The sequence below is a fragment of the Cydia strobilella genome, chromosome Z, assembly GCF_947568885.1.
Source record: "Cydia strobilella chromosome Z, ilCydStro3.1, whole genome shotgun sequence".
In the NCBI taxonomy this organism is placed as follows: Eukaryota; Metazoa; Arthropoda; class Insecta; order Lepidoptera; family Tortricidae; genus Cydia; species Cydia strobilella.
Genome location: NC_086068.1, coordinates 47,660,347 through 47,684,992, shown reverse-complemented (window position 1 = coordinate 47,684,992; position 24,646 = coordinate 47,660,347). Strand labels below are relative to the sequence as shown.

General features: G+C 35.6%; 2 protein-coding genes across 7 annotated transcripts in view; one reads left to right on the top strand and one right to left on the bottom strand.

Moving 5' to 3' along the window:
- The window catches only part of LOC134754840 (uncharacterized), a 193,962-nt gene that overhangs the window by 100,450 nt on the left and 68,866 nt on the right, over positions 1 to 24,646 (bottom strand). The gene's annotated exons all lie outside the window — the stretch shown is intronic.
- Positions 1 to 24,646, top strand: part of LOC134754895 (CD82 antigen-like) — a 99,319-nt gene that overhangs the window by 56,761 nt on the left and 17,912 nt on the right. For 4 of the 6 annotated variants that reach the window (XM_063691360.1, XM_063691359.1, XM_063691363.1 and 1 more), the window contains one exon: positions 5,973 to 6,013. The exons of 1 other annotated variant lie outside the window; for it this stretch is intronic. In XM_063691360.1, coding sequence (XP_063547430.1) covers positions 6,003 to 6,013 — 11 coding nt within the window. In that variant the 5' untranslated portion in view covers positions 5,973 to 6,002. The remainder of the gene's footprint in view (positions 1 to 5,972; positions 6,014 to 24,646) is intronic. One more of the 6 variants, XM_063691365.1, reaches the window with a different exon arrangement.

Here is a 24,646-nt window from a genome sequence, read left to right as displayed (position 1 = left end):
GATATACTGTATCTATGAAGATACGTGCGTAGACAAAACATACGACCTATGCCTGAATTTCACCAGCTACAAGAAGGACCCGAATCACGACATCATTACATTTCTCATGTGTTTATTTTAAAGAATATCTGAAGCGAAATGTGTACGGAGCTTCAAAGCGCGGCGAAAAATTACCGGAAATTGAAAGATCCTACTTAGACACTACACATCTGGAATATCTTAAAATCAAGTCCAGTTGGATGTTAAGGTCAAAGAAGGAATGCTCAGTTGAGAAGCTTGAGAATCAGGCAAGTCAGCATCAGGCACAAGTTACAGAAGACGAGTCTAATGCAGCTTGCAGCTTTGTACACATAGATGAACAAAGGTAAAAAGAAGAATAGTTCCAGAGAGAATCAGATGCTGCAAGTTTTTACACCTAGTCTTTTACTATTTTGTATACCTATAGTTGTATAAACATACGTGTTTTACTATGAAGTACAGTGTATGTTTTTTAATTATTTTGATCCAAGGTTCTCACCTCAGCCATTGAGCTTCGTCAGAAGTAAGTGAGATCAGGTCATCGAACCTTGAACCTTGGCTGAGAACCTTGGATATAAGCTTGTGACATACCTGTTATATTTTCGATATATTTGTGACTTTTTATGCTATTCGATTAAAATAAAATAAATTATTTTGTTTTTTTTAAACCCTTTTCTACAAAATATTAGGTCTACTTATGTTCTTTGATTTTGTACTTCGTAATAGGGTATTTGACTACTAGTCAAATCAGTTTGTTTTTTCGAATTGTCAAAACGATTTTGCTACTATGAGATTTATATGAAACACTAGCATGTGACGTCACAATCAAATTACCTACTTTATAGTTTTATATGGGTTTTAAAATAGAAATTGTGCCTAAAAATAACTGCTGTCTACGTTTCTCTATTAATCTTCTGGTGCTTAATTTCATGCATGGTGTAAAATAATTTATTTTAAATACAGTCAAATACCCTATTGCGTACTTTCGTTCTAATATAATAATATTATGTACAGTTATTTTGTTTGATATCTTTTAAACAAAAACGATTGACTTGTAAACCGCCCAAGTAGACCTAATATTATTATGTAGGACGAAAGTACACAATACGGATGCATATGTAAATGTGCACGCACACATACATAGTTAGTTACGGATGCAAATCGGAGATGGCGCTTTCAAATGAGTTTCCATAAAATGCTTGAAGAGGGCTCTCTTTTTCTATACACTTACTATACTCTTTGGTTAAAAGCCTATTGTTTTTATTTTTCTAAAGCGAGGTTTAGACTACCAAGAACTTGCATGCAATTTACATTACATTGCTGAATACTAAGGTAAACTGCATACAAAATTTTTATCAGTTACCGCAATGTAATGAAAATTGCATGCATTTTCTTGCTAGTCTAAACCTCGCTTAAAGTAAAAATCTTTATCTGCGATAGATAACACATGTGCCTATACCTAATAGGGTAAAATACTACGTACGTAATGTACGTACAGTCACCTGCAATAATATTTTACTCTTCGAAGGCCGCAAAAATATGTGACAAACTTTTATTTTTAAGCTCTACAAATAAGATCCTGTCAGATATTTTTGCGGCCTTCGTCGTGTAACATATTATCACAGGTGGCTGTACGTAAATATTATGTATTTACGTACGTTTTTGACTTTGACTTTGGCCATAGTTCCATTTGTACGTATTATTTTTTTCCTACAAGAAAATGTATGAATGCCTCTTTTGAAATGATGTATTCCAGAATGAAGAATAAATGGGCAACGTGGTCCAATTTTTTATTTAGTGTAAATCGCCACACTATGATTGTAACAGCCAAAATTGTCACAAAAAATTACATAACATTTTCATTGTTTGCACAAAAATCATTTATTTGTATCAAAGAGGATATAATAGGATAGAGCGGTACCGTCATAGCAAAGAGGATATAAGATAGAGCGGTACTGTCATAGTAAATTTTGTAACCACTGTAAATTCACTGCCATCTATCGGCATACTTTAAAACTAAAAATGAAGATTTATAAAAATAGATTAAAATGTATTTAAATAAATGATTTTTTTATTTGCATTAAATATTTTTATATGTTTTTGACCTATGTTCTTTAACGGATATGCGTTAAAATTATAAATAACAAACGAAACCGTCAACACTCTCTATACGAGAGTAGGCCAAAACTAGTGGCGCCATCTGATCGAGAATCAAATTTTCGTGATTTTCGAGGCACGTTTTTTCCTTAGACTGTATCCATCTATTACGGAGTTATATCTATCTTTGGTCATAGTAAATTTTGTAGCCACAGTAAATTCACTGCCATCTATCGACACACGATTAAAACTAAAAATAAAAATATCAAAAAATGTATTTATATATGGATAAATCATTTTTTTAAATACAATATTTGCATTGATTATTTTTATATTATTTTGACCCATGTTCTTTCACTGATATGCGGTAAAATTGTTAAATAACAAACGAAACCGTCAACGCCCTCTAAGATACGAGAGTAGGCCAAAGGTAGGGGCGCCATCTGATTGAGAATCAAATTTCAAGGTACGTTTTTTCCTTAGACTGTATCCATCTATTACGGAGTTCTATCTATCTTTGTTTGTATGAAACGGTATAAAAATAAATTCCTCGTCCCTTAATTATACGAAAATGATATATAACTTGCCCTAGTTGCTAAGACCTGGACGAATTATACCTGGGGAGTCACCCCTCCCCCCTCTTTTGGGAGAGGGGGGGGGGCGGGAGGCACGGTACGATCTCGTGGTAGCCACAATAGCCAAATCAGCTTTGTTTGACCTAAGGAACAATCGTGCCAAGCGGCATCGCCTGAGACTAAAGTGCATACTCCTCCATACATTTACTGTCGTTACTTACCCTACTAATTTGTTTTCAATGTCGTATTAAATAAAAACAACATGGTTATTTTTCATGAATTTTCATGTATTTTAATAATGTATCTTAACAACGTTAAATGCAAGATAAAGTTTACTCAAATGCGAGATAACCCAATTATGTTTGAAAGTAGAAATCCAAGACCACGTCTTCAGTCAAAATATGGTTATGATATTGGATATCCTACATCCACTTCGGCATTTTTTTCAAAGAGTGTTATGGTTATGTGTCCAAAAATATATAATAAATTACCAATCCACCTAAAGAAGTTGATGCCTATGGAGTTCAAAAGAAAACTTTTTCAATGGCTTGTGGAGAAATGTTTTTACAGCATCTCCGATTTTTTAACAGAATAATATAAAACGCTATGTTAACCAATTTTGTAATGTGTAGCTTAAGCTAATATATTTACATAAATGATCTCATTTAGAATTAAGTTTCCATATTGTACGCCTCTCTGAGGCAGGACATGAAGACCATTGTACATTAGAATAACATCTCTGTAACTCATGACCAACAATAAATATTTTGATTGATTGATTGATTGAGATTTCTAACAAAAGTTGTGTACTTAAGTCATCGGTGTCGAAAACACAAATGTGGGCATTTTGTTAGTCATAATTTTATATTAGAGAAACTTTTGTATGAAACTTCTTATATCGACATATTTCACATTCTCGTCCGTTGAACCATTGGTGTTCTACCATAAATTTCCATTTTAAGTGACATAATATTAATAATTTATCCATAATTGAATTTCTAATGCTCGATCCCATACTATCCGGACTACATAAAGTACGAGTACGTACCTATACTTAATAAAATTTGAATAATTACAAATGGATGTGGTTACCCCTTGTGATATCCTCAATACATACCTTTTGAAGGAGAATTAGGGGGTCCCAACTGCAAGCTAATCTTCAAGCATTTCCTGCGTTTTTATGATAAATCCTAATTGTTATAATAAATAGCGTATGTACACACAGCTACAAAAGTGCTTACCCACTTTATGAATGGAATTCATTGGTAGGTTTAAGTATTATACATTGATGAAGGTACTGTACATTCGGCTGCCGAGATAGTTACCCCCCGTGCAAACAAATTTCTATGCAGGGGGGGGGGGTCAGTTATTTCTGCAGCTCACTGTACATATTCGCTGCTAACGTAATTTTTTATAAACCTATTGGTTTTCAAATTTGTTCGTTCCTTATCTAGATGTATTCAGTGAGCACAATGCGTGTCCGAAACGGTCCGATATTGAATAATAAGTTATCTGCTCGGTAGTCGACCCCACAGTGGTTGCCAGTCATTATGCCGCTCGAGAGGAGGCTTCGTCATGATCGGACTTTATGCAAACATGACTACGGAAAACTGTAGGAACGCTCATAGAGGTGTTATTCACTTACCGACTTCTGAGAAAATGCTTAGGTATTTGTACTGACATAAATATGTACCTATGTTCTCATCTCTCTCTCTCAAGTTCATTTGAGCGTGAGCAACATTAGATTTGGCCTATCTTGTAGTTTGATTGACGCCGCGTTTGTAGGATTTGTAGGTACCTTCATGGATTCACTAAAGGCCGACCATACAATTTGAGGATGCAGCGCAGCTTAGCCCTAAGAAAAATATACTCTTCAAGCGCATCTCTAACACCGCAATGTTCCTTTCTGTCACCTATTTATAGTGAATAGCTATAACGTGATATATGAACTAATGAGTAATGACCCTCGTGGCAATTCCGACGGTGTACAAGTGCATGTATTGTCAAATGTTTCGTAAGTTTTAAAAAGTGTATATCTCTATTACAGTGGGTTTTTGCCATAGCTTAGGTATTCCGATCTAGGAGGATATAACCAAACGGAGTTGCCACGTCTGTAATTTGCTGTACAAAAAGTCTGCCAATTTTTGCGGGGGAGGGGAACGTCAAATGTATACGTAACGTCAAAATAGCCATGTCAGATAAACGTCAGTCCATACATTGTGTATGACCATTGGCCGACTATCGACAGAGGGAAAAGCCTGTTAATGGCTACTCTGTTTGGTTATATTATATCCTCCTAGATTCCGATAGATCGGGTAATGATCGGGTAGTGTACTTTAATTATGCTCTTAAATCATTGAGGCCTGCATTATCTGTTTCTGAAAGCATTTGAAGGTTACCGGTATTTAGAAATTAACACGGGAAAGAGATAAACTGCGGTATTATGAAAATTATCGCCTGCACAGCGAGCTCATCAATCACTGATCTTATCGGTTGTTAATATATCGTACAGTGTAGCTGTAGAGCCACATTCATGTTGTTGATGACCTAATGAATGACCCAGTGCTAAAAGCATTTATTATTTACAGATACTCAGTAATTACAGTAACTTGTTTTTTTGCAAACTTCTATACCTACTAATATGATAGTAAACGGGCATACATACACTATTCACTGTCGATATGAATAAAGGATGACTCACGTTACAACGGTCCAGGCCCGGGCCGGGATGTCCAACATTCAGTTTTCTATAGAAAACGTCACGTGATCACTGTCATAGAAAAAGAAATGTCGGGCGCCTCGGCCCGAGACCGGACGGTTCTAGCGTGGGCTGTGTGAGTCATCCTTTAGGAGAATAAAATAATCTCGAATTTATCAATATAATTAATATAAATTTACTTTTTTTTAACCAAATAATATTGCTGCGGCGGTATCATGGTCGCATTTTTATCACTTGTCATGTCATGTCATGGGTCACTTTCGCACTTACATACTTGTTAGAACGTGACAGCGGGCGCAGCATGGTTCTTTTTTTTATCAATTGTCACCATGCCTGTCACGTTTTAACAAGTATGCGAGTGCGAACCGTGCTACCGCCGCCGGCATGATGACCAAACTGACCATCTTAGCCCTACTGGTGGTGATATATAGGTGCTTATGGTTTTAATTTTAATAACTCGATCTATGTTGTTAAATTGAATCAGGCAGCTGATGTCTTTGTATCAAAGATAGGCACTCGATATTTATTCATATATACTTATTCGTGATTTTCTTTATTTCCAGGCTGTTTCCAGGGTATAGGAGAACTTCAACATGCCACCTAAGTAAGCTTTGCAGCAGCTCTGTGCATGTCTGTTCTGAGATGGTTGGGATTGCACCTGTACTGTAATGTAGGGCTAAGCTATGCACGCACAGTCATCGTTCTAGGTTGCTTTCGCATCAAAAAGTGTTTATTGCTTATACGCTTACTAATTGTTAACTTTAGGTAGGTATATCAGAAGATTATTTTTATAAATGATCTCCCAAAAAATTTAACTTATGGCAAAACTTACCTTTATGCAGACGACACTAGTATTATTCTTCAAAATCATGACTTAAATATGTTAAAATCCCAAATTAGTGAAACTTGGTCTGAGCTTGTTCTTTGGTTCGAGAGTAACGGTCTCAAACTAAATACTGATAAAACAAACTACCTAACTTTCTCTAGACATACCAATAGTATACCTTATGAGTTGCCGCTTCCCATAGTAAAAGCAGATAATACAAAGTTTCTGGGAGTTGAACTGGACGAGCAACTGAGATGGTCTAATCACATAGACTCCACACGAAAAAGATTAGCTAGTGCTTGCTATACTCTTAAAAGTTTATCCAAAACTCTTACTTCAGCAGTCCTTAAGACGGTATACTTCGCCTATTTTGAGAGTATTTTAAGGTACGGTCTGGAGGTTTGGGGAAGCAGTGTTCACGTAAATGCAATACTTATTTTACAAAAGAAAGCTGTTAGAAGTATTGGAAAAGCAAAACCTAGAGAACACTGTCGCCCTCTTTTTATAAAACACCAAATTATGACTGTAATATCGCTTTATATCTACTTAATTTGCACACATATTCATAAAAATAAATTTAAATACAGGTACAAAGGTGAAAACAAGATGCATGCATTAAGGAGTAACACTAGTATTGAGTTACCAAAATGTAATAATTACGTACACTTTAAGAGAAGCCCAGAATATAATGGAATAAAAATATACAATGCTTTAAATAACGACACCACAGAATGCAGTAATTTAGATAAATTTAAACAGAATTTAAAATCATTTTTAATCAGTAGACCTTTCTATTCCTTAACGGAATTTTTCGAAAAAATATACGAATGAATATAATAATTTATCGTCATGGCTGTTTCATTTATTTTAATTGTAATTTTGAACTTTTATTTATATGTTTCACAATGTGTCGATTATTAATGTATAATATATAATATATTAATTTGTGATTTGTAATAAGTTTAAATGTATACCTATTAGTTAGCTAAGAAGATAGGCTAATTATAATTTTAGTGTAAGATTAATATTTTGCATGCCTATTGTGGCGTAATATGCACTCATGAATTACGATTTCTTTTAATTTGTTATAGTATGTGTATTGAAGTTATACGAGTAAGAATGCGTCGACCGTCCAGTGGCGCTCTCACTAGGGGAATTGTGTTTTTTAATAAACGAATTGATTTATGTATAAATCAGTATATTAATAGTGTTGTTTTTTTTATACCACATCGGTGGCAAACAAGCATACCCCTACTGTTGTCCTACTGAGTCTCAATTTTTGGTCTTAATCAACTAAACGGCAAACGGTGGCCACATTTTTACGTTTAGGTATACAGTCAAAAGAAAGTAATATAAAGCTATATCACATATATAAAAATGGGGGAATAAGTAGGACAACAATATTAAAATACTGATTTGTACAGAAATTAATTCGTTTATTAGATAACACAATTCCCATAATGAGAGCGCAGCAACCAACTGCAGCCAATATCAACTGAATCGTTTTGTCACAAACACATATACAATGCATACAATAGTGCAACGTGAGGGGTAAGTGAAATATTGTACGAGTCTGTATATTCACGACAGCCAGCATTAGTGAATTAAAGACTCGAGTAACAATATTCTTATCCCCGGAGTTATACACAATGTTTTTCATCACACTTGCGAAGAAAAAAATTAAATTTTAAGTGAAAGCATTCTTAAATACGGTCACATTTCAAACATTCATCCGCCATTTTGAAATTTTTTTGCAATTTAGGCATCGAAGGCACAGACTCATCGGCATTTAGACACAATTGAAAATTGTGAAAAAAATATTTTTCACCTCAGCAGCTCGTGACAGCTCAGGAAAGTGCGACTTTCGTCACTCCAGGGAGTGAAACAAAGTAGCTTTTTAATTTAGTGAAGGCCACTTCATACTTCGGGGTCTATTACAAATTCGAAGTACATTTTAACCTTTAATATTTTCTCACTACTGAGGTGAAAAATTATATATGTCACACGTGAGCAAAGTTATTTTACATCTCGTGTTTTTGAGAACGCAAGAAAAATAAACTTTCCTCTCTTGTTGCACGAATAACTATAAAACGGCTATTAAATTAATCAAATTAAATATTTTAAAGCATAAACAAAAAAAATATTACAAACAGTATTTTCAAAGTAAAACTCATTTATACCTACTTGAGGTATAAATGAGTTTTAGCTATAACTCACGAGTGAGTTATAGCTTTTTTTTCAGAATCAATAACTCCCGCGGGAACAATATAGGCCTTTGTCCTTTAGTACACCTGCATGAAATAAGATCTTTTTCGAGCAAGTGTGATGAAAACAAATATTTTAAGGTGCAGTAGGTTCAGAAAACGCATTTAAAAAAAAGTGGTACTTGTTGCTTTAATTAATGGATCATAATACGGCTACCATAAATTTAATTAGCAATATTGAGGCCTTTCTCGAGGGACTGTATTGATTCGAATACTGAGTTTTTGACTTTCGCTCGATAGAAAAAAATCACGAACATACCTAGGTCTAAAATGCATTTTAAAAATTTGTAACAAATTATGCATAAAATTCCAAAATCCAAATTATTTATTTGATAAACATAGCTAAAGCTGAAAATAGGAAAATTGCTTCTAAAAATCGACAATATCATGTTGGAGGGAACGTATCTATTTATTACTTTTTTATACGTAGGTACATTTGTTTTTTATTTCTTAGCCCGTTATAGTGTCCCACTGCTGCGCAAAGGCCTCTCCCCTTTAGCTCCACAACTCCCGTTGTTGTGCTTTTTCCGGCCAGTTACTGATGAAGGTGTCTTAGTCGTCTCGCCATCTCCGTCTGGGCCTGCCACGTCCACGCTTCTTTTGCGGCATCCACTTGGTGGCTATACCTGCCCACCTATCCGGATGCATGCGGCAGACGTGACCCGTCCAGTCCCACTTCAGCCTGGCGGTCTTCTCCCCCACGTCAGCTATGCGTGTTTTGGAGCGCAATGTAGTGTTTCGGATGCGATACGTCCTTGTGACACCTAGAATGCTGCGCTCCATTGCTCGATGGCAAACCTTCAATTTGGACTTCTGACTCGGTGAGCGACCATGTATGGGCACCGTAGGTTAGGACAGGCAGAATACACATGTCAACGAGTTTATACTTTAGTGACATTGGAAGGTCGCCCTTCATTAGCTCCTTCATGGACCAGTAGCTTATCCATGCATTTTGAACACGGCGCTCAACTTTCTTGTCTCTGTCGCTGACTAACTGGCCCAAGTATATATATTCGTTGACATATTGTAAAATCTGCCTCTCTACCTCGACCATACGTTTCGTGCTATTAGTCATCACCTGAATATATGTACAAAAACCTGCTAGACCAAAGTTCTGTAAATACAAATAAAATAAATAAAACAAATGGCATTGGGTCATAAACAGGTGATCTAGTTATAGAAAACACATAAAAGACACTCTACTCAATTTTAAACTTATTCCAACTGATAAAAAAAGGATGAAATAGTTATTGGGAATGTTTATAGTTCCGTGTCTATAGTCATTAACTTATATTTTTATCACATCTGACCGTCAGTTGGGTTTAAATAACAAATGTGCTTTAGGGATCGGTTGGGCTGCGCAAACTAGGTATCTAACAAGATTGATTGGCAAGTCGTCGACTGAAACAAATAGTTTATTTTATTTTATCTTGAACTTTCATGTCGCTTTCGGTCTGACATACCTACCTTGAGTTGAATTTTGTTTATTTATCGGTAAGTATTTGAGGAAAGCATTTCCCCGAATACAAACTATATTTATTCTTACTAAAAAAAATTGCGCTTTAGTATTATTGATTATATGTATATGTACTCAAAATATTATTTACTAGAAAAATACTAAACCTACGTAAAACTATCACAAAAACAATTGGTTTAGCCACTTAATGAAATTTGGACACATACCGTAAGGTTGGGGTAATTTAGCCCTTACAAGGTTACTTTGTCCACCCATGAAAACCCATTTATTGAATTAATAAATTCTTAAAAGGACACTAAACGCTTACTCAAAAACAGATAATCTCTTTAAGAATTTATCAATTCAATAAAATAGGTATTCATGGCTGAACAAAGTAACCTTGGGGGCTAAAGTACCCCGACCTTACGGTACGTAAGTTGCGGGGGTCCAAATCCTGCAAATGTGGCAAATGGAGTATTAATTCGAAGCAAAACTTTGATTTTTGCCGTCGCAACGATAGCCGTGTGAATCGGCGAGTCATCATATTTAAGGGCTGCAGCGGCAGCCAACATGCACAAAGCTTCTTTTTGACAAATACTCTAGTAAAATATTAAAAACTTATTCCGGCGAGTTGTTTGTAATCTCTGCTGTTTCCCTAGGTAGTTGTTGACGGGCTTTTAATACAATATTTATATACTTTATTTGGTCGTTTCTGGGATAGACACCTCATTTAATATCTAACTCCGGAACACGTGTTTGACGCTTTGTCGTCTTCGTATGAAATCATCTACCCACGGCACTAAAAGAAGGTGAAGGGTCCCCTATTCTATTACACGATGCAACTCAGTCTTAATCTGGGTTCCCGTTTTTTCTTTTAAAACATAAAACTGTATGACAACTCGATCCTGGGTTTTCTCAATTTTCACGAAATGAAATGAAATGAAATGAAAATTTCACGAAAAATGGAAAACTGACTCACTCGACATCTCAATATTTTTTGAAAAACAAATTAACACTTTTTTTTGATACCTACTTATTGAAAAAGACTGCAAATTATGATACAGAAGAAATTTTTATCATAATTTTGATACTTAATTGTGGATTCGGTTTTTTATCAACCCACCCTCATACTGTTTTTTTCTCCTAAAGTATGTAAGTGACGCATTCTAAATATTGTCGTGACTTAATAAAGGTATTGTCGAAAAAAATAAGAGCCTCCTAAGGTTTTTCCTTCGCAAAAAAATAAAAAATATCACCCGGAATAACGAGTTCGGCTTTTGGTACACACCTTTTTGGGGTTCCGTCCCCAAAGGGTAAAAACGGGACCCTATTCTTATGTCTGTCTGTCACCAGGCTGTATCTCATGAACCGTAATAACTAGACAGTTAAAATTTCCACAGATGATGTATTTCTGTTGCCGCTATAACAAATACTAAAAAGTACGGAACCCTCGGTGGGCGAATCTGACTCGCACTTGTCCGGTTTTTTTTATAGGAACCAACATCTACTTGATATTCAAGTTTCATCTGCTTAGCAAAGGCGGAACACTCCGAAATATATCCGCTACTATGCAATCTATATGTTCTCTATCAATACATTCGCCTTTTATTCTGATGACAGTTTGAATTTTCAGTGGCATGTGTCAGGCAGGAATTCTCCTAATGTCGTACTCAAGTCGCACATTCCGGAAGAGATTAAATTCCACACTGCGATCATTTTATTTTACAAATCTTACTTCGATTTAGAGTATCTATTTATCTTCTATTTTGTGACCATGTTCTAAGTTTTGAAATAATGCATGTTTTATGTTTAAATGTATAGTATTTGTTACGCCACTTTTGGCAGAGCATGGTAAGACTACGAAACATGTGTAAGATCATTGTACCTATCTGTGTTTTCACAAACAAAGAATCTCTCTCTCTCTTCCACCACTCTCATGAACTTGAATCTCTTAACACTTTTCGTTCCGCTTTTTTTTTCTTGAAAAATATAATTTGTAACCCACCTCTTTCGTAACTCACCTCGTTTGTTCGTCAAAAAGTGCCATTTTATGATCAACTCTGGAAGTAACTCAACTAAACGCAACGCCTCGGAGATGTAGGCACGGCGCGGCAAGAAGCAAGCGCGGTGACTGAGATGTAAGCCTGGTTACTGCAAGTTGTCTACGCACAGTTTTTGTTCGGAGGCGAGGCGATGCTGGGTGCAATGTACCTAACGCGCACTTATCGACATCAAAACAGGGCGCGTAGCCAACGCGCTATCGTTAACGCTCCGTAGGGAAGGAAACGCAACTGTCACTGTCGCACTAGTTTGGAAGGGTGGTAGAGACGACTACGATACGCTACGGAGCGTTAACGATTGGCACGTTGGCTACGCGCCCTGTTCTGATGTCGATAAATGTGCGTTAGGTACATTATGGAGTTTCAAAGAAACTAAGCAACAACTGCTCGAGTTGGGGCGGTGGCGATACGGTGCCGAGCTTTTAGGTATCCTCCAACTTTTACTCATTCAGATGCTGACCACAGTCGTTACGCCTCTTCGAAGAATTCACATGATTGAACAGGGGCGGCCTTATCGTTTGTGAGGCTTCGGGCCGCAGATCTTTGCGAAATCTTGTCTTTTGTGCTAAGTAAAATTAGTTGACTGAAAAATCCCAGTTAAAACTAGTTTTCACTGAGGCGACACGGAAAACTAGTTTTAACTAGGGAAAACACGTTTTCACTAAAAACGGGTTTTTACGGTGACGTATAGGTACATATACAGAAATTTTTAAGCTTACAAAGTAAGCGTTTTGTTATTCCCGAGTGTATGTTGTGTTACATGTTTACGCTGGCGCGTGCTTATTAAGGTGCAGTGCAGTGTGTTGAGCCAGCTGAGTTATTATTGTAAAATCTTAGCGCTTTAAAAATAGTTAATTAGTGATCTTGAGGTCTTTCTTTAGTAACTAATTCATCGAATCGAAACCTGATTTTTTGACTTTTTTGCACAATAGCTAAAAACCGCATTTTTTTTGTTAAATCTTACAAATAGTTAAAATTCAAAAACATGATATCCGCGATCCCGGGCACGCACAGCCGAGCCGTCTCGCTCACGTTTACGCTCAGTGAGAGTGAGAGAAGAACCTGAACCCACGGGGCCTTAAATGTTGTAAAATATTCGTCTAGGTCCAGGTCGTAAAGGCTGCAGGTCGCGTGGGCGGCGTACGGCGGCTGGAGGACGGGCGGGAGACCAGCCGAGCGCGACGCGAGTTGAAAACTAATTTCCTGTTGCTAAAAGCGATTGTCGAGATCGACGTATCCTGAGTTGACTGATAACGTTAAAAATGATTGCTTCGTCTGACGTCCCAGTAGTTTAGGGACTCGTACTAATAATTGTAGCTATTACTATTAAACTTAATACGTACGCAATCTGTTCTGTTATTGACGTTAACCCATGCCTATGTTAGGCAAAAATAAAATTTACTTGTCATATTTTTTTTTCATTGAAACTAATCCGATTTTTTAATTGGTAGGACTCTAATTATTTATTTTTGCTTACAAATGCTTGGCGCTAAAGATAGTATTCATATGTTATCCATACGAGTACTATACAAATTTCCAAAAGCGGTGACTGACAATTTAGATTTACATTGAAAATAAAGATACGGTCTCCCACGGTTGTATGTATTATCAGTATTATCACAATCTTTATTTTCGTCACCACATGCCGCCTGCCGCCTGGGGATTGATAAACAATTGATCAAATGAGGATTAATAAATTAAGCCGGCTTTAAAAAGAAAGATTGATTGATCTTTCTTTTCTTCTACTTATCATGTAGGAGTTCCAGTTTTAATTAAAATCATAGTACCTAGAAGTAAAATGCCAGTGTTATTTTTCTACGTCATAATTTCATAGAAGTTTGACGTTTAAAATAACACCTGCACTGCATGTGCTGTCAAAATCTTTGCAGACTTTTCTTGGTTCAACTCTATGTCCTACTAACTAGCGATTCTTGACCTCTTTGCATTTTTTGCGAAGTTTTTAGCGTGCCAGTGTCCATTTAACCATCCGAAGGTAAAATTAGTGAAAATGATAATGTGGAAACTTCTTTTTCAAAAGTGACAGATGTTAAATTTACGTCGAAGTATCAGTATGTGGTAACTATACATGTATCTGGGAACGTATACTGTACACGTTGATTTTACTTTATACTCCAGTCCAAATGCCAAGGGAATGAGCACCAGGGGAGTAGAAATAAGTATGTTTTTGATCAACTGCTCTGAAACCGTTATGATTATGATATATATATGTAAACATTAATGTACTTTTCATGTGACTAAACACTGTATGCCAAAGTTAAATAATACATTTTATATCAAAATACAGGGGAATGAAAACCACAGTGAACCAAAGCCAGGGAATGATATACTTACGCCAATATCTCAGAACTCCAGCAGCGATTAGCGTCCTCTCCTCACTGTGAAAGAAGAGCTAACTGCTACTGACAGCGCGAAACCAAGCCGCCGTGATACCCTCGAGTAGTGATGTACCTTTGTGTTTTTAGTAAGACATCAAGAAAATAACACTAGACATAAGTTGAATATATCTCTATATAATCTTTGTACATATAGTAGTAAGTTTAGTATAATTGACACTAACAAATTTGTTAGCAAATACCATATGCCTATGGTTTTTTGGACTAAAGGTAAGTTATACCTTTCAAATTATTATAAAAGACAAATAGCTTTATCGCTATCATATTTGTTTGACATTTCTGCCAAAAATTTGGCAGTTAATCCTGCTTCTATTGAGCAGTCCGGTATGAACTTGGTTTTGGTTCCAGTCATAACCAATAATTTAAATTAGCTCTTAAGACAAAAGAATCTGTCTCTGGCAATTTAGTTTGTAGTAAATCTAATGAAAAATACTGCAAAAATGGAAAGTATATCCACCTGGTGCATCAAAACATTCAATGTATTAGGAAAAGATTTACAGATTTAACTTTTTTTGAATGACTTTAATATTGATATTTTATGTATAACCAAAGATAGATATAACTCCATAATAGATGGATACAGTCTAAGGAAAAAACGTGCCTCAAAAATCACGAAAATTTGATTCTCGATCAGATGGCGCCACTAGTTTTGGCCTACTCTCGTATAGAGGGCGTTGACCGTTTCGTTTGTTATTTATAATTTTAACGCATATCAGTGAAAGAACATGGGTCAAAATCATATAAAAATAATTAATGCATATAAAAACATCATTTATCCATATTCAAATACATTTTAACGTATTTTTATGAATCTTCATTTTTAGTTTCAAAGTATGTCGATAGATGGCAGTGAATTTACAGTGGTTACAAAATTTACTATGACAGTACCGCTCTATCTTATTATATCCTCTTTGGTATAACTGAACATTGGTTAACTAATAATGAATGAATGCCTCAATTTAACAACCACCAGGTGGGAAGTTCGTTCACCAGACTTAGTTCCATACTTGGTGGGTCGTTAATTATATTAAATAGTAAGTTAAAATTTAAGGAACGTAAGGACATTGTATCCATGTCTGTTGAACGGACTATAGAACTAAGTGCAGTAGAATTGGAGCAATTTATTGTTGTCTGTGTGTATAGGCCGCCTTTAAGTAATTTTGAAATATTTGAAAGCATAATGGAATCTGTCCTACTTAAAATATCACCTTCTAGTAAGAAATTACTTATATGCGGCGACTTTAATGTAAATATTTTGGAAAATTCAACAGTAACTTGTAGATTGTTGAATCTTTACAAATCATCTAATCTCAACCACATTTTATGGAGCCTACTAGAGTGACTGCCACTAGTGCCACCTGTATAGATAATATTTTCACTGTCATTTTTCTTACCACTAAAAATGTAATCAGCAATTTAGAATCAGACCACTTAGGCCAATTAGTTGTGTTTGAGACTGTAAGGAAAAATACCTTGAGAAAACAAATAACTTTTGTACCAGTAACCTCTGACCGCGTGGAAAGAATGAAACAAAATTTAATTCAGGCGCTACCCTTTCTGTCTTCCAACATGAGTCCGAATAATATGTATAATTCATTCTTTCACACTTTTATGGAAAATTTTAATGCGATATTTACTTCAAAATCGGTCATGGTTAGTGACGCATCAGCATCGCATCAGTTTTTAGTGAGTGGGCTACTGCAGAGCTACATCAACGAAGACGTGCATTGTATGCCTTGTATGAGGAACGGCGGTTTAATACAAGTGACGAATTTAAGGAACATGTCAAACAATATTCGAAGAAATTTAAAATAGATTGCCATATTGCTAAGCGTAATTATTTAAGCCAAAAAATAAAAAATAGCTCCGATATCATTAAAACAACGTGGAAAGTAATTAATGTGGAGACTGGTAGATCAACACAAATAATGAATGATCTTAAACTGAAAATTGATGATAAAATTGTAGACTCCAGTTTAGATGCAGCAACAGAATTTGAAAAATTCTTCACCGAGGTACCAGTTTCCACAACCAAGGACTTAAATTCATCACCCTCGTCTGCCGTTACATTGTTAGAAGATAATGTCCCAGAATATAGTAGAGACCTTCATTTTGAACATGTGAGTGCCTCAGATATAATAAAGGCGTTTAAATCAATTAATGTCAAAAAAACTAGTGACCTCTGGGGAGTATCTGTCCATGCTGTCAAATCCTTAATAATAAGCTTAATTAGAAGTTGTAGCGCCTGACTTGGTAGTTATATTTAATAACAGTGTTGATTGCGGTGAGTTTCCTGATCTAATGAAACAGTAAAGTCACTCCTTTATTTATATCAGGTAGCACATCCGACCCCACTAACTTTAGACCGATATCAGTGTTACCGACATTCAGTAAAAATTTTGAAAAATTAGTATTGTCTCAGTTATTGAAACATTTTAACATCAATAATTTAATGCATAACAAACAATTTGGTTTTACACGGGGTCGCTCAACAACCGACGCCGGTGTTGAGCTAATTAAACAGATCTTCGATGCCTGGGAGGAGTCGCAGGATGCTTTGGGTATCTTCTGTGATTTATCCAAGGCCTTCGATTGCGTCTGTCATGAAACATTGATCAGGAAACTGCACTTTTATGGAGTAAGAGGATCGGCACTGAATTTAATTAAGTCCTACTTACACGGTAGAATACAAAGGGTCGATGTGAATGGACAACGATCACCGGGGTCATTGGTCTCTATGGGTGTACCGCCGGGATCAATATTGGGGCCGTTCCTGTTCCTTATCTACATTAATGACCTGCCATACCTTGTAAAGACCCACCATGATATAGTATTGTTTGCAGACGATACCTCACTTATTTTCAAAGTCAAACGACAGCAACAAGCTTACAGTGATGTAAACGATGCTATTTCAGAAGTAGTAAATTAGTTCAATGTTAATAACTTATTGTTAAATGAGAAAAAGGCTAAATGTATTAAGTTTGTCACTAGTAGTAACGTAAGGCATGTGCAAACAAGTGTCATTGTGAAGGACGAGGAATTGGAATTGGTTGATAGTACAGTTTTTCTTGGTACAACTTTAGATTCTAAACTCCAGTGGAGTCGTCATATTGATACTCTTTCGAATAGACTGAGTTCTGCAGCTTTTGCAGTGAGCAAAATCCGTCAGTTAACTGATGTGAAAACAGCTCGATTAGTATATTTTAGTTACTTCCATAGCATTATGTCATATGGTATTTTACTGTGGGGTGGTGCTTCAGAGATAAATACTATTTTTGTTCTGCAGAAGAGGGCTATTCGAGTAATATATAAAATGAACCATAGAGACTCACTTAGAGATAAATTTAAGGAAATTGACATAATGACAGTGCACTGTCAATACATTTATGAGAATATTCTGTATGTACATAAAAACATTGCTAGTTTTAAGAAAAACTGTGACATACATAACATTAATACTAGAAATAAGCATAAGCTTGCAGTACCCTTCACTCGGCTCCATAAAATTAAAAAAATCATTCATGGGTAACTGTGTAAGATTTTATAATAAAATTCCAAATATCATCACTGAATTATCTGTTAATAAATTTAAAAAATATGTAAATCGTAAACTTATCTCTAAAGCCTATTATAGCACACAAGACTACATGAATGATGAAACACCGTGGGATTGTGATTGAAAATAATTAATTATTTATTATTATGTTAATATAAAATGAAATTGATAATTCAATGAATACCTATATTAGGTAATCCGTATTTTTTGACATTTAGATTTTTATTCTAGAAAGTTTCTAGACTAGTATTTTTTTATACAATTTTGGTCTTTGACGATCCTTTTGTGAATTATTATTATTAAGTTTGACATATCTATAATAATTCAATGTTTTTAAGAATAGGTAATAATAACTGTATCAATAAATTGCTCTGATATTTAGATTAAGGTAATATTTAAAACTTGACATTTTAAAAATGCTTGTTGCTAGGCCTATTTGAATAAAGAATATATTGACTATTGACTATTGACTTGACTATAAAATAAATATCCAAGGATAAAATAGTCCACCTTGAGTTAAACTTTGGCGAAGGGTAGGAAACTAGAGCGTTCGGCCTTTTTCGGCTCCGTTTGGCTCAGCATTGCTCCGAGCAATTATTAGGGTTGGCACAACTTGACGTCCCTTTGCGTGTACGACCACGCAGATAAGATAATACCCTGAATTTTGACAACCCTAAAAAGCCGAAAGGGATAGTACCATACATAAGAAAGGGACAGCATGATTCGTCCCTGAATTGCTGTCAAACTTCGGTTTTGTAGGAAGCTCTCTTAAGCTCATCAGGCAGTCTGTTAAATATTTTAACGCACATTGCATAACAACTTTTATTTTTCATAACTGTATATGCATATTAGGGAGTACTAGTCTGTTCTGTACGGTAGTACTATTACTTATTCTGTGCTTTGGCTCAATAATTTAAAATAAAAAAATAAGAAAAGTGTGTGCGTGTAATGTTAACGTGCGATTGAAGTAAAACTTATTAGACGATGATGTTTATCGCTATGTGGGCACTTCGACGTGTGTCCTATTGTGCGTGCGTCACTACTGAGAGTTACTTTCTTCAGAAAAAAAATCTGAGTTACCCTCTAGTCGCGCCTAAAGAAGTTTTACGTTTTACTTCAATAATTCTCGTAGGTATTCCAATTAATTAGAACTCTGTCGTATCTTTATTTATAAGATTTCAATGTTTGTATCTCGAACATCGTGATAGGAAATGTTTAAAGGTACAGTGAAAATTATGGTCAAGTAACCCGCGTTTACGTACGTTTTTATCATGTTTACCAAAAACATGGATGAGTATGTCGGTGTTGTGTCAATGTCAAAGGATTGCAAAGTCAGTCCTGCTAGTATTTATTGTTTGGAACTATGGATGGTATAGAAAGGATGTCAATCTCTTATGGCAGAACTGTTGCAAAAGTGACCAGCTTTCAGCTGTAAATAATAGTTCCTAATCTCTCCGGTGGCGATAGGTAGGCTCTGAGACCAAAGAGTATTGTAATATATAGGAGACTCTATGACATGAACCATAGAGGTATAATAATGTAGAGATAAAATGGGGGAGGGGCAGCAAATAACCCGACCAAATTACGTAGGTTGTTTCTGGTATGTTGTCAGGAATGTTAAAACGTGTTTTTAATTTTGTCAGTTTGCGTATGTTCTGTCCCTCACGGTCGCACGGGTGCACATCTATATAAAATACTAGGTGTATGGTCTAGTAAGTGTAAGGTACTTCAATGTATGGTGTCGCCGCCTATTTACTGTTTTTTACGGTCACTTTTTGATACATGAACATTCATTTCCTTACCTCTGCCTACCGTGCCTGGCGAGGGGTCGGCTCCGAGCGTTGTTTTAAATAGCCGACCTTTCAACTTTTACATACATATTCTATTCCAACACACCGCCTACTGGTAGGTATGCTGCACATGCACTGCATAGAGCAGTGTAGCGACTCAAGTCGATCCTGTTTCCACGGTCTGTGCACAAAAATAGAAACGATTCACCGAGTGTTTCAATTTTACTGTTTGTTTGCACCTACTACGTTTCTTATTAGTTTAGTTCTGCGTTAAATAAACTTCTTACACAAATTAATTGGACTATCTACTTGCGCAGTTTAATAAAATAATTAATTAAGTGGGTTATTAATAGGGTCAATTAAAATAACGTTATCGGTTATCAGGCAGACAATAAATTCCATTTATAGTGAAAGTTTCACGGGTGCCGGCGCCGTGCCGCGCGCCCGAACAAGTCTAATTAATTGCGACCTATTCTATTTTTGGCATCGAAGGACACGTTTAAACGTGACTCAAATAACTTTACAAATAGATTCACAAATTTATGTAAGTAAATAAACACAACAGTATGAAATGCAGAATGCCGATCGTAACTTGAATCAATGAATCCGAATCTTAATGATATTTTGCACATTAAAATAACGCCAAACACATCAATCAGATTCGCATATTTCCTGTAAACATAGCCCATACAAAGTTAAGAGCTCCATAGACCATTATCCGTATAAGAGGGTGCTAATTTTAAACCTGTGTGATATGATGATACCAAGAGTAACAACTTTGAATTTTTAAATCCGTGTATGGCTCATTTACCAAATTTATTACGATTTACATGTGGGTGTAGAATTATTAAATTAAAGTGGTTTATCAGACCAGTGAAAATACGGTCTGCTCTCGCGGCGGGCATCGCGCTACGTTGCTACGCCGCTACGCTGCTACGCCGCTACGCCGTACAGCCACATGCTCGAACCGGTTGAACAACTTACATTTTTAGGGTTCCGTACCCAAAGGGTAAAAACGGGGAACCCTCGGTGCGCGAGTCCAACTCGCACTTGACCGGTTTTATAATTAAATTAGAGACCGTTCAGATAAATTAATGTCATTTTGTTATCACTCGCTCTACTTTATTTTGTATTGGTGTGAGGTGTATCCTTCACAAATTAATAACCAAAGAAACTCTCAGTATGGGTTTTTATGACGCTTTCTTCTTCAATGAAATACTATATACCTACCTTTCCATACAATCATCTAACTTCGTTTATTGGCGGAATGTAATAAAAAATACATTTATATGACATGTATTATGTAGGTATGTAACTTAATAAGTATAAAAGTAAATAAAATACATAATATACATATACATTTTTGCGAGTATATGGGGCAATCAATACAAGGCCGATACGTATAAGAGTACAGAAATAAAGACATCTAATCTGTGTCATCTATCCACTACCCGCTCAGTAGCACTGCAAGCACAGTAAGCAGCGCTCGTAGGCGTCAAATGCTTAAATTCACTTGGACAAAAACCAAACTCTAAGTTGACTCAGCGCTACTAAGTAAGTAAGTAGCTACTAGGTAGTGCGTTTCTAAGTCAAGGTTTCTAATATGTTACTTACATAAAGGTATTTTAGGTATAGCTATTACAGCGCTACGCTAGAGCTACCATTGTTATTTGATGATGGTATAAAATATAGTTTTATGGTATATATAGAATGTTAAAAAAAGTTATAGAGGGAAATCCTTGGAATACAATTTTTGACTTCGTAGCTTTGTTTGGACTAGTTAGGAGGTGAACATACCAAAAGTGCCCGGCGGCCGTAACCCTGGTGCTTTTGAAGACTCTTATACAAAGTGAAAAGTGATTTAATTTGTTACAGGTTTTAATAAGTTTTTCGATCGACATCTTGTATAGTTTTTGAGATATCCGGCCTTGAAGATTTATTTAGAACCCTCATGTTTATCTTAATTATCTACATTAGTGAAGCTGCTAGGCCGGGTTTGGTATCGTTTTCGTATAAATCGGGGGTGCTGAATTCATTTATGGTATCAACATTGACACCATGCCTAAGTAAAAACAAAATTTAAAAAAAAATGTTTTTTTTTTCAATCCTCTTCACGCTTAAACCACTGAACCGATTTCGTTGAAATTTTGCATAGAGATGGTTTGAGTTTGGGACAGTACATAGGTTGTTTAAGTAGTCATGTCGCTAAGACGCAAAGTTTTCAAGATATAAGTGAAAAACCGAAAAAGTGGACCTTCAAACGCCCCTCTCCCCCCGGCACCAGGGTTACGGCCGGGGACTTCTGATATGTTCACCTCCTAACTTGATGCTGAAAAGCAACAATGTGTTAACCCACATAAGCAACATTTTGAGAAAATGGCGTCTAAAGATTTTTTCGTGGTTTTTGAGTGTTTGTTCTAAATATTAAAGATTTTGTTCAAACTGTTGTATTTGTCAATTTAAATACAATGAATACTAGTTATTTATAATTATAATATTCGAAATAAATATAAATTTGTCGCAATAATCCCTTTTTTGTTTATTGCGATTTGCATCATGACGTGAAACTTTCTAAAGAATGTGTCATTATACTTAACACATTATTGCTAGTTGTGTAAATCTGTCTTAACTTATAATTAACATGACTGTTATAGCACATAACTCGTTGTTGTTAAATACTAACTTAATATAAGTATAACTTAAATTTTGTTTTGCAATATTTTTTTCGATTTGCAAGAATGATTCAACTGTAACAAGTTATTTAAAATCAATATACGTATAAAAATAACATTATTTTACGAATGTGCAAACATTCAAATGGTTGATATTGACATTTAAAATGAATTGCTAAGAAAAACTACAGCATTTTGCGGTTTTGTATAATTTATTTCAGCAAACTTACCTGAAAAATAAAATGCTTAACGCTTTATAAATACCTTATTTCGATTAGCATTAGTATTACCTCTTGAAAACGCAACAAATAACAGATTTGTGCACTAAATTCGTAAATTACTTATTATAAACACAATTTTTTGCAATAGTTACCTTCATAGCGCTTCTGGTAAAACAGAATTAATGGAATGTGATTTCTGCAGTAATAACCTCTCTTAAGACATTATTGACATTTTGGCGTTCTGCCCATTACTGCAATAAGTTAAGGCAGTGTTTTTCAAACTTTATGGTGTCACGACCCTTTATGACCACTAAAATTTTTTTGCGACCCCAAACCCCGTTTCTACGACAAATAAGTTAAGTAAGACTTAACTGTTAAGGTACTACACGCATTAATGTAAATCAGGCAACACGTGTTAACGGATTTGTGTTAACCTTTTTTCCTTCTTTTGGAATATTTATACATTTCAAATCACTAAGGTCATTTTTGCAAAATAAAGTCGAGCGGACCAGCTACAATATGGCATTAAAAATCTATTTTTTTAAGTTTTTGTGGGTTGACACGGGTGGGTTCAGCATCCAACTAGTCCAAACAAAGATACGAAGTTAAAAATTGTGTTCCAGTATTTCCCTCTATACCTTCTTATTGCTTGGCCTACAACTGATTTAGACGTTTTAGGGCCTATTTCACAATGTCCAATTAAAGTCCTGAATAAGCTACTTGCCACTTATCTGACGAATAAAATCATCGCTGGCGTTTCACAATCTCTAAATAAGCTTTATCTGCTGGATAAAATGCTTTTTTTGTAGGAAATTTTATCTGGCAGTTAATTTATTTGTTAATTAGCTATCCAATACTTTACTTGGACATTGTGAAACAGGCCTTTAGTGTTGAAAATTATCTGTCAAAAACAGGTTGAATTTCGAACTCGCTATTTTAAATATGCACGAATCATACGCTTTCCCGAATTCCCCCTCTGTATAAGACGCACCCCGCAGACCTTGACACATTGACCCGCGCCAATTTCATTTGCATATTATTATGTCTATTAAGAGTTCAATATCTTTACGCCTCTCAGCAATGTATGTACATATATATAAAAACCGGTCAAGTGCGAGTTCGTTTAACTCGCGCACCGAGAGTTCCGTACAAACTTTCAATTTCCTCATGTAAATAGAATCACGAATGACTTGACCAGAAGTATGTATACTAAGCGTAATTGTGTACAGCGCCATCTATCGGCAAATTGACTAACTAATTTGCGCGACCTGTGTGTATGATGGGTTTTCAAGGATACTTAATTCTTTATCATGTGAACCGATTTCAACAGTTTTTGCTTTATGAAATAAAACTATGAAAACGGATTATATCGCGTATATTGAATTTATAATACATCCCGACGTTTCAAACCCTTTACAGCGTTCGTGGTCAACGGGTAGTTTTTGCTATATTTACGGCTTTAATAACACCAATACATAAAAGCGGAGATAAACATGATGTTACACAGTATAGACCCATATCTAAATTATGCATTTTTGGCAAAATATTAGAAAAAATAGTTGCATCCGAATTGACAAATTGTATCATTCGTATAATTTCCCCTGACCAACACGGTTTTCTTCGTGGCCGTAGTGTTGACACCAATCTTATTACCTTCACTGATTTTATTTTGAACGCTATTGGCAACGGTCATCAGGTTGACGCCGTGTATACCGATTTCTCAAAAGCTTTTGATAAAATTAATCACACTATGTTATTACACAAATTATACGAACTCGGTATACACGGAGACCTCTACAGGTGGATTGAATCCTACATCCAGAACCGATGCCAGGCAGTATCACTAAGAGGCTATACTTCCAGATACTTAACCATTGATTCAGGGGTCCCTCAAGGCTCTCATTTAGGACCGCTTTTATTTATCATATATGTAAACGACATGGGTTCATCGTTTTCTAGTTCAAGACATCTAGTTTAT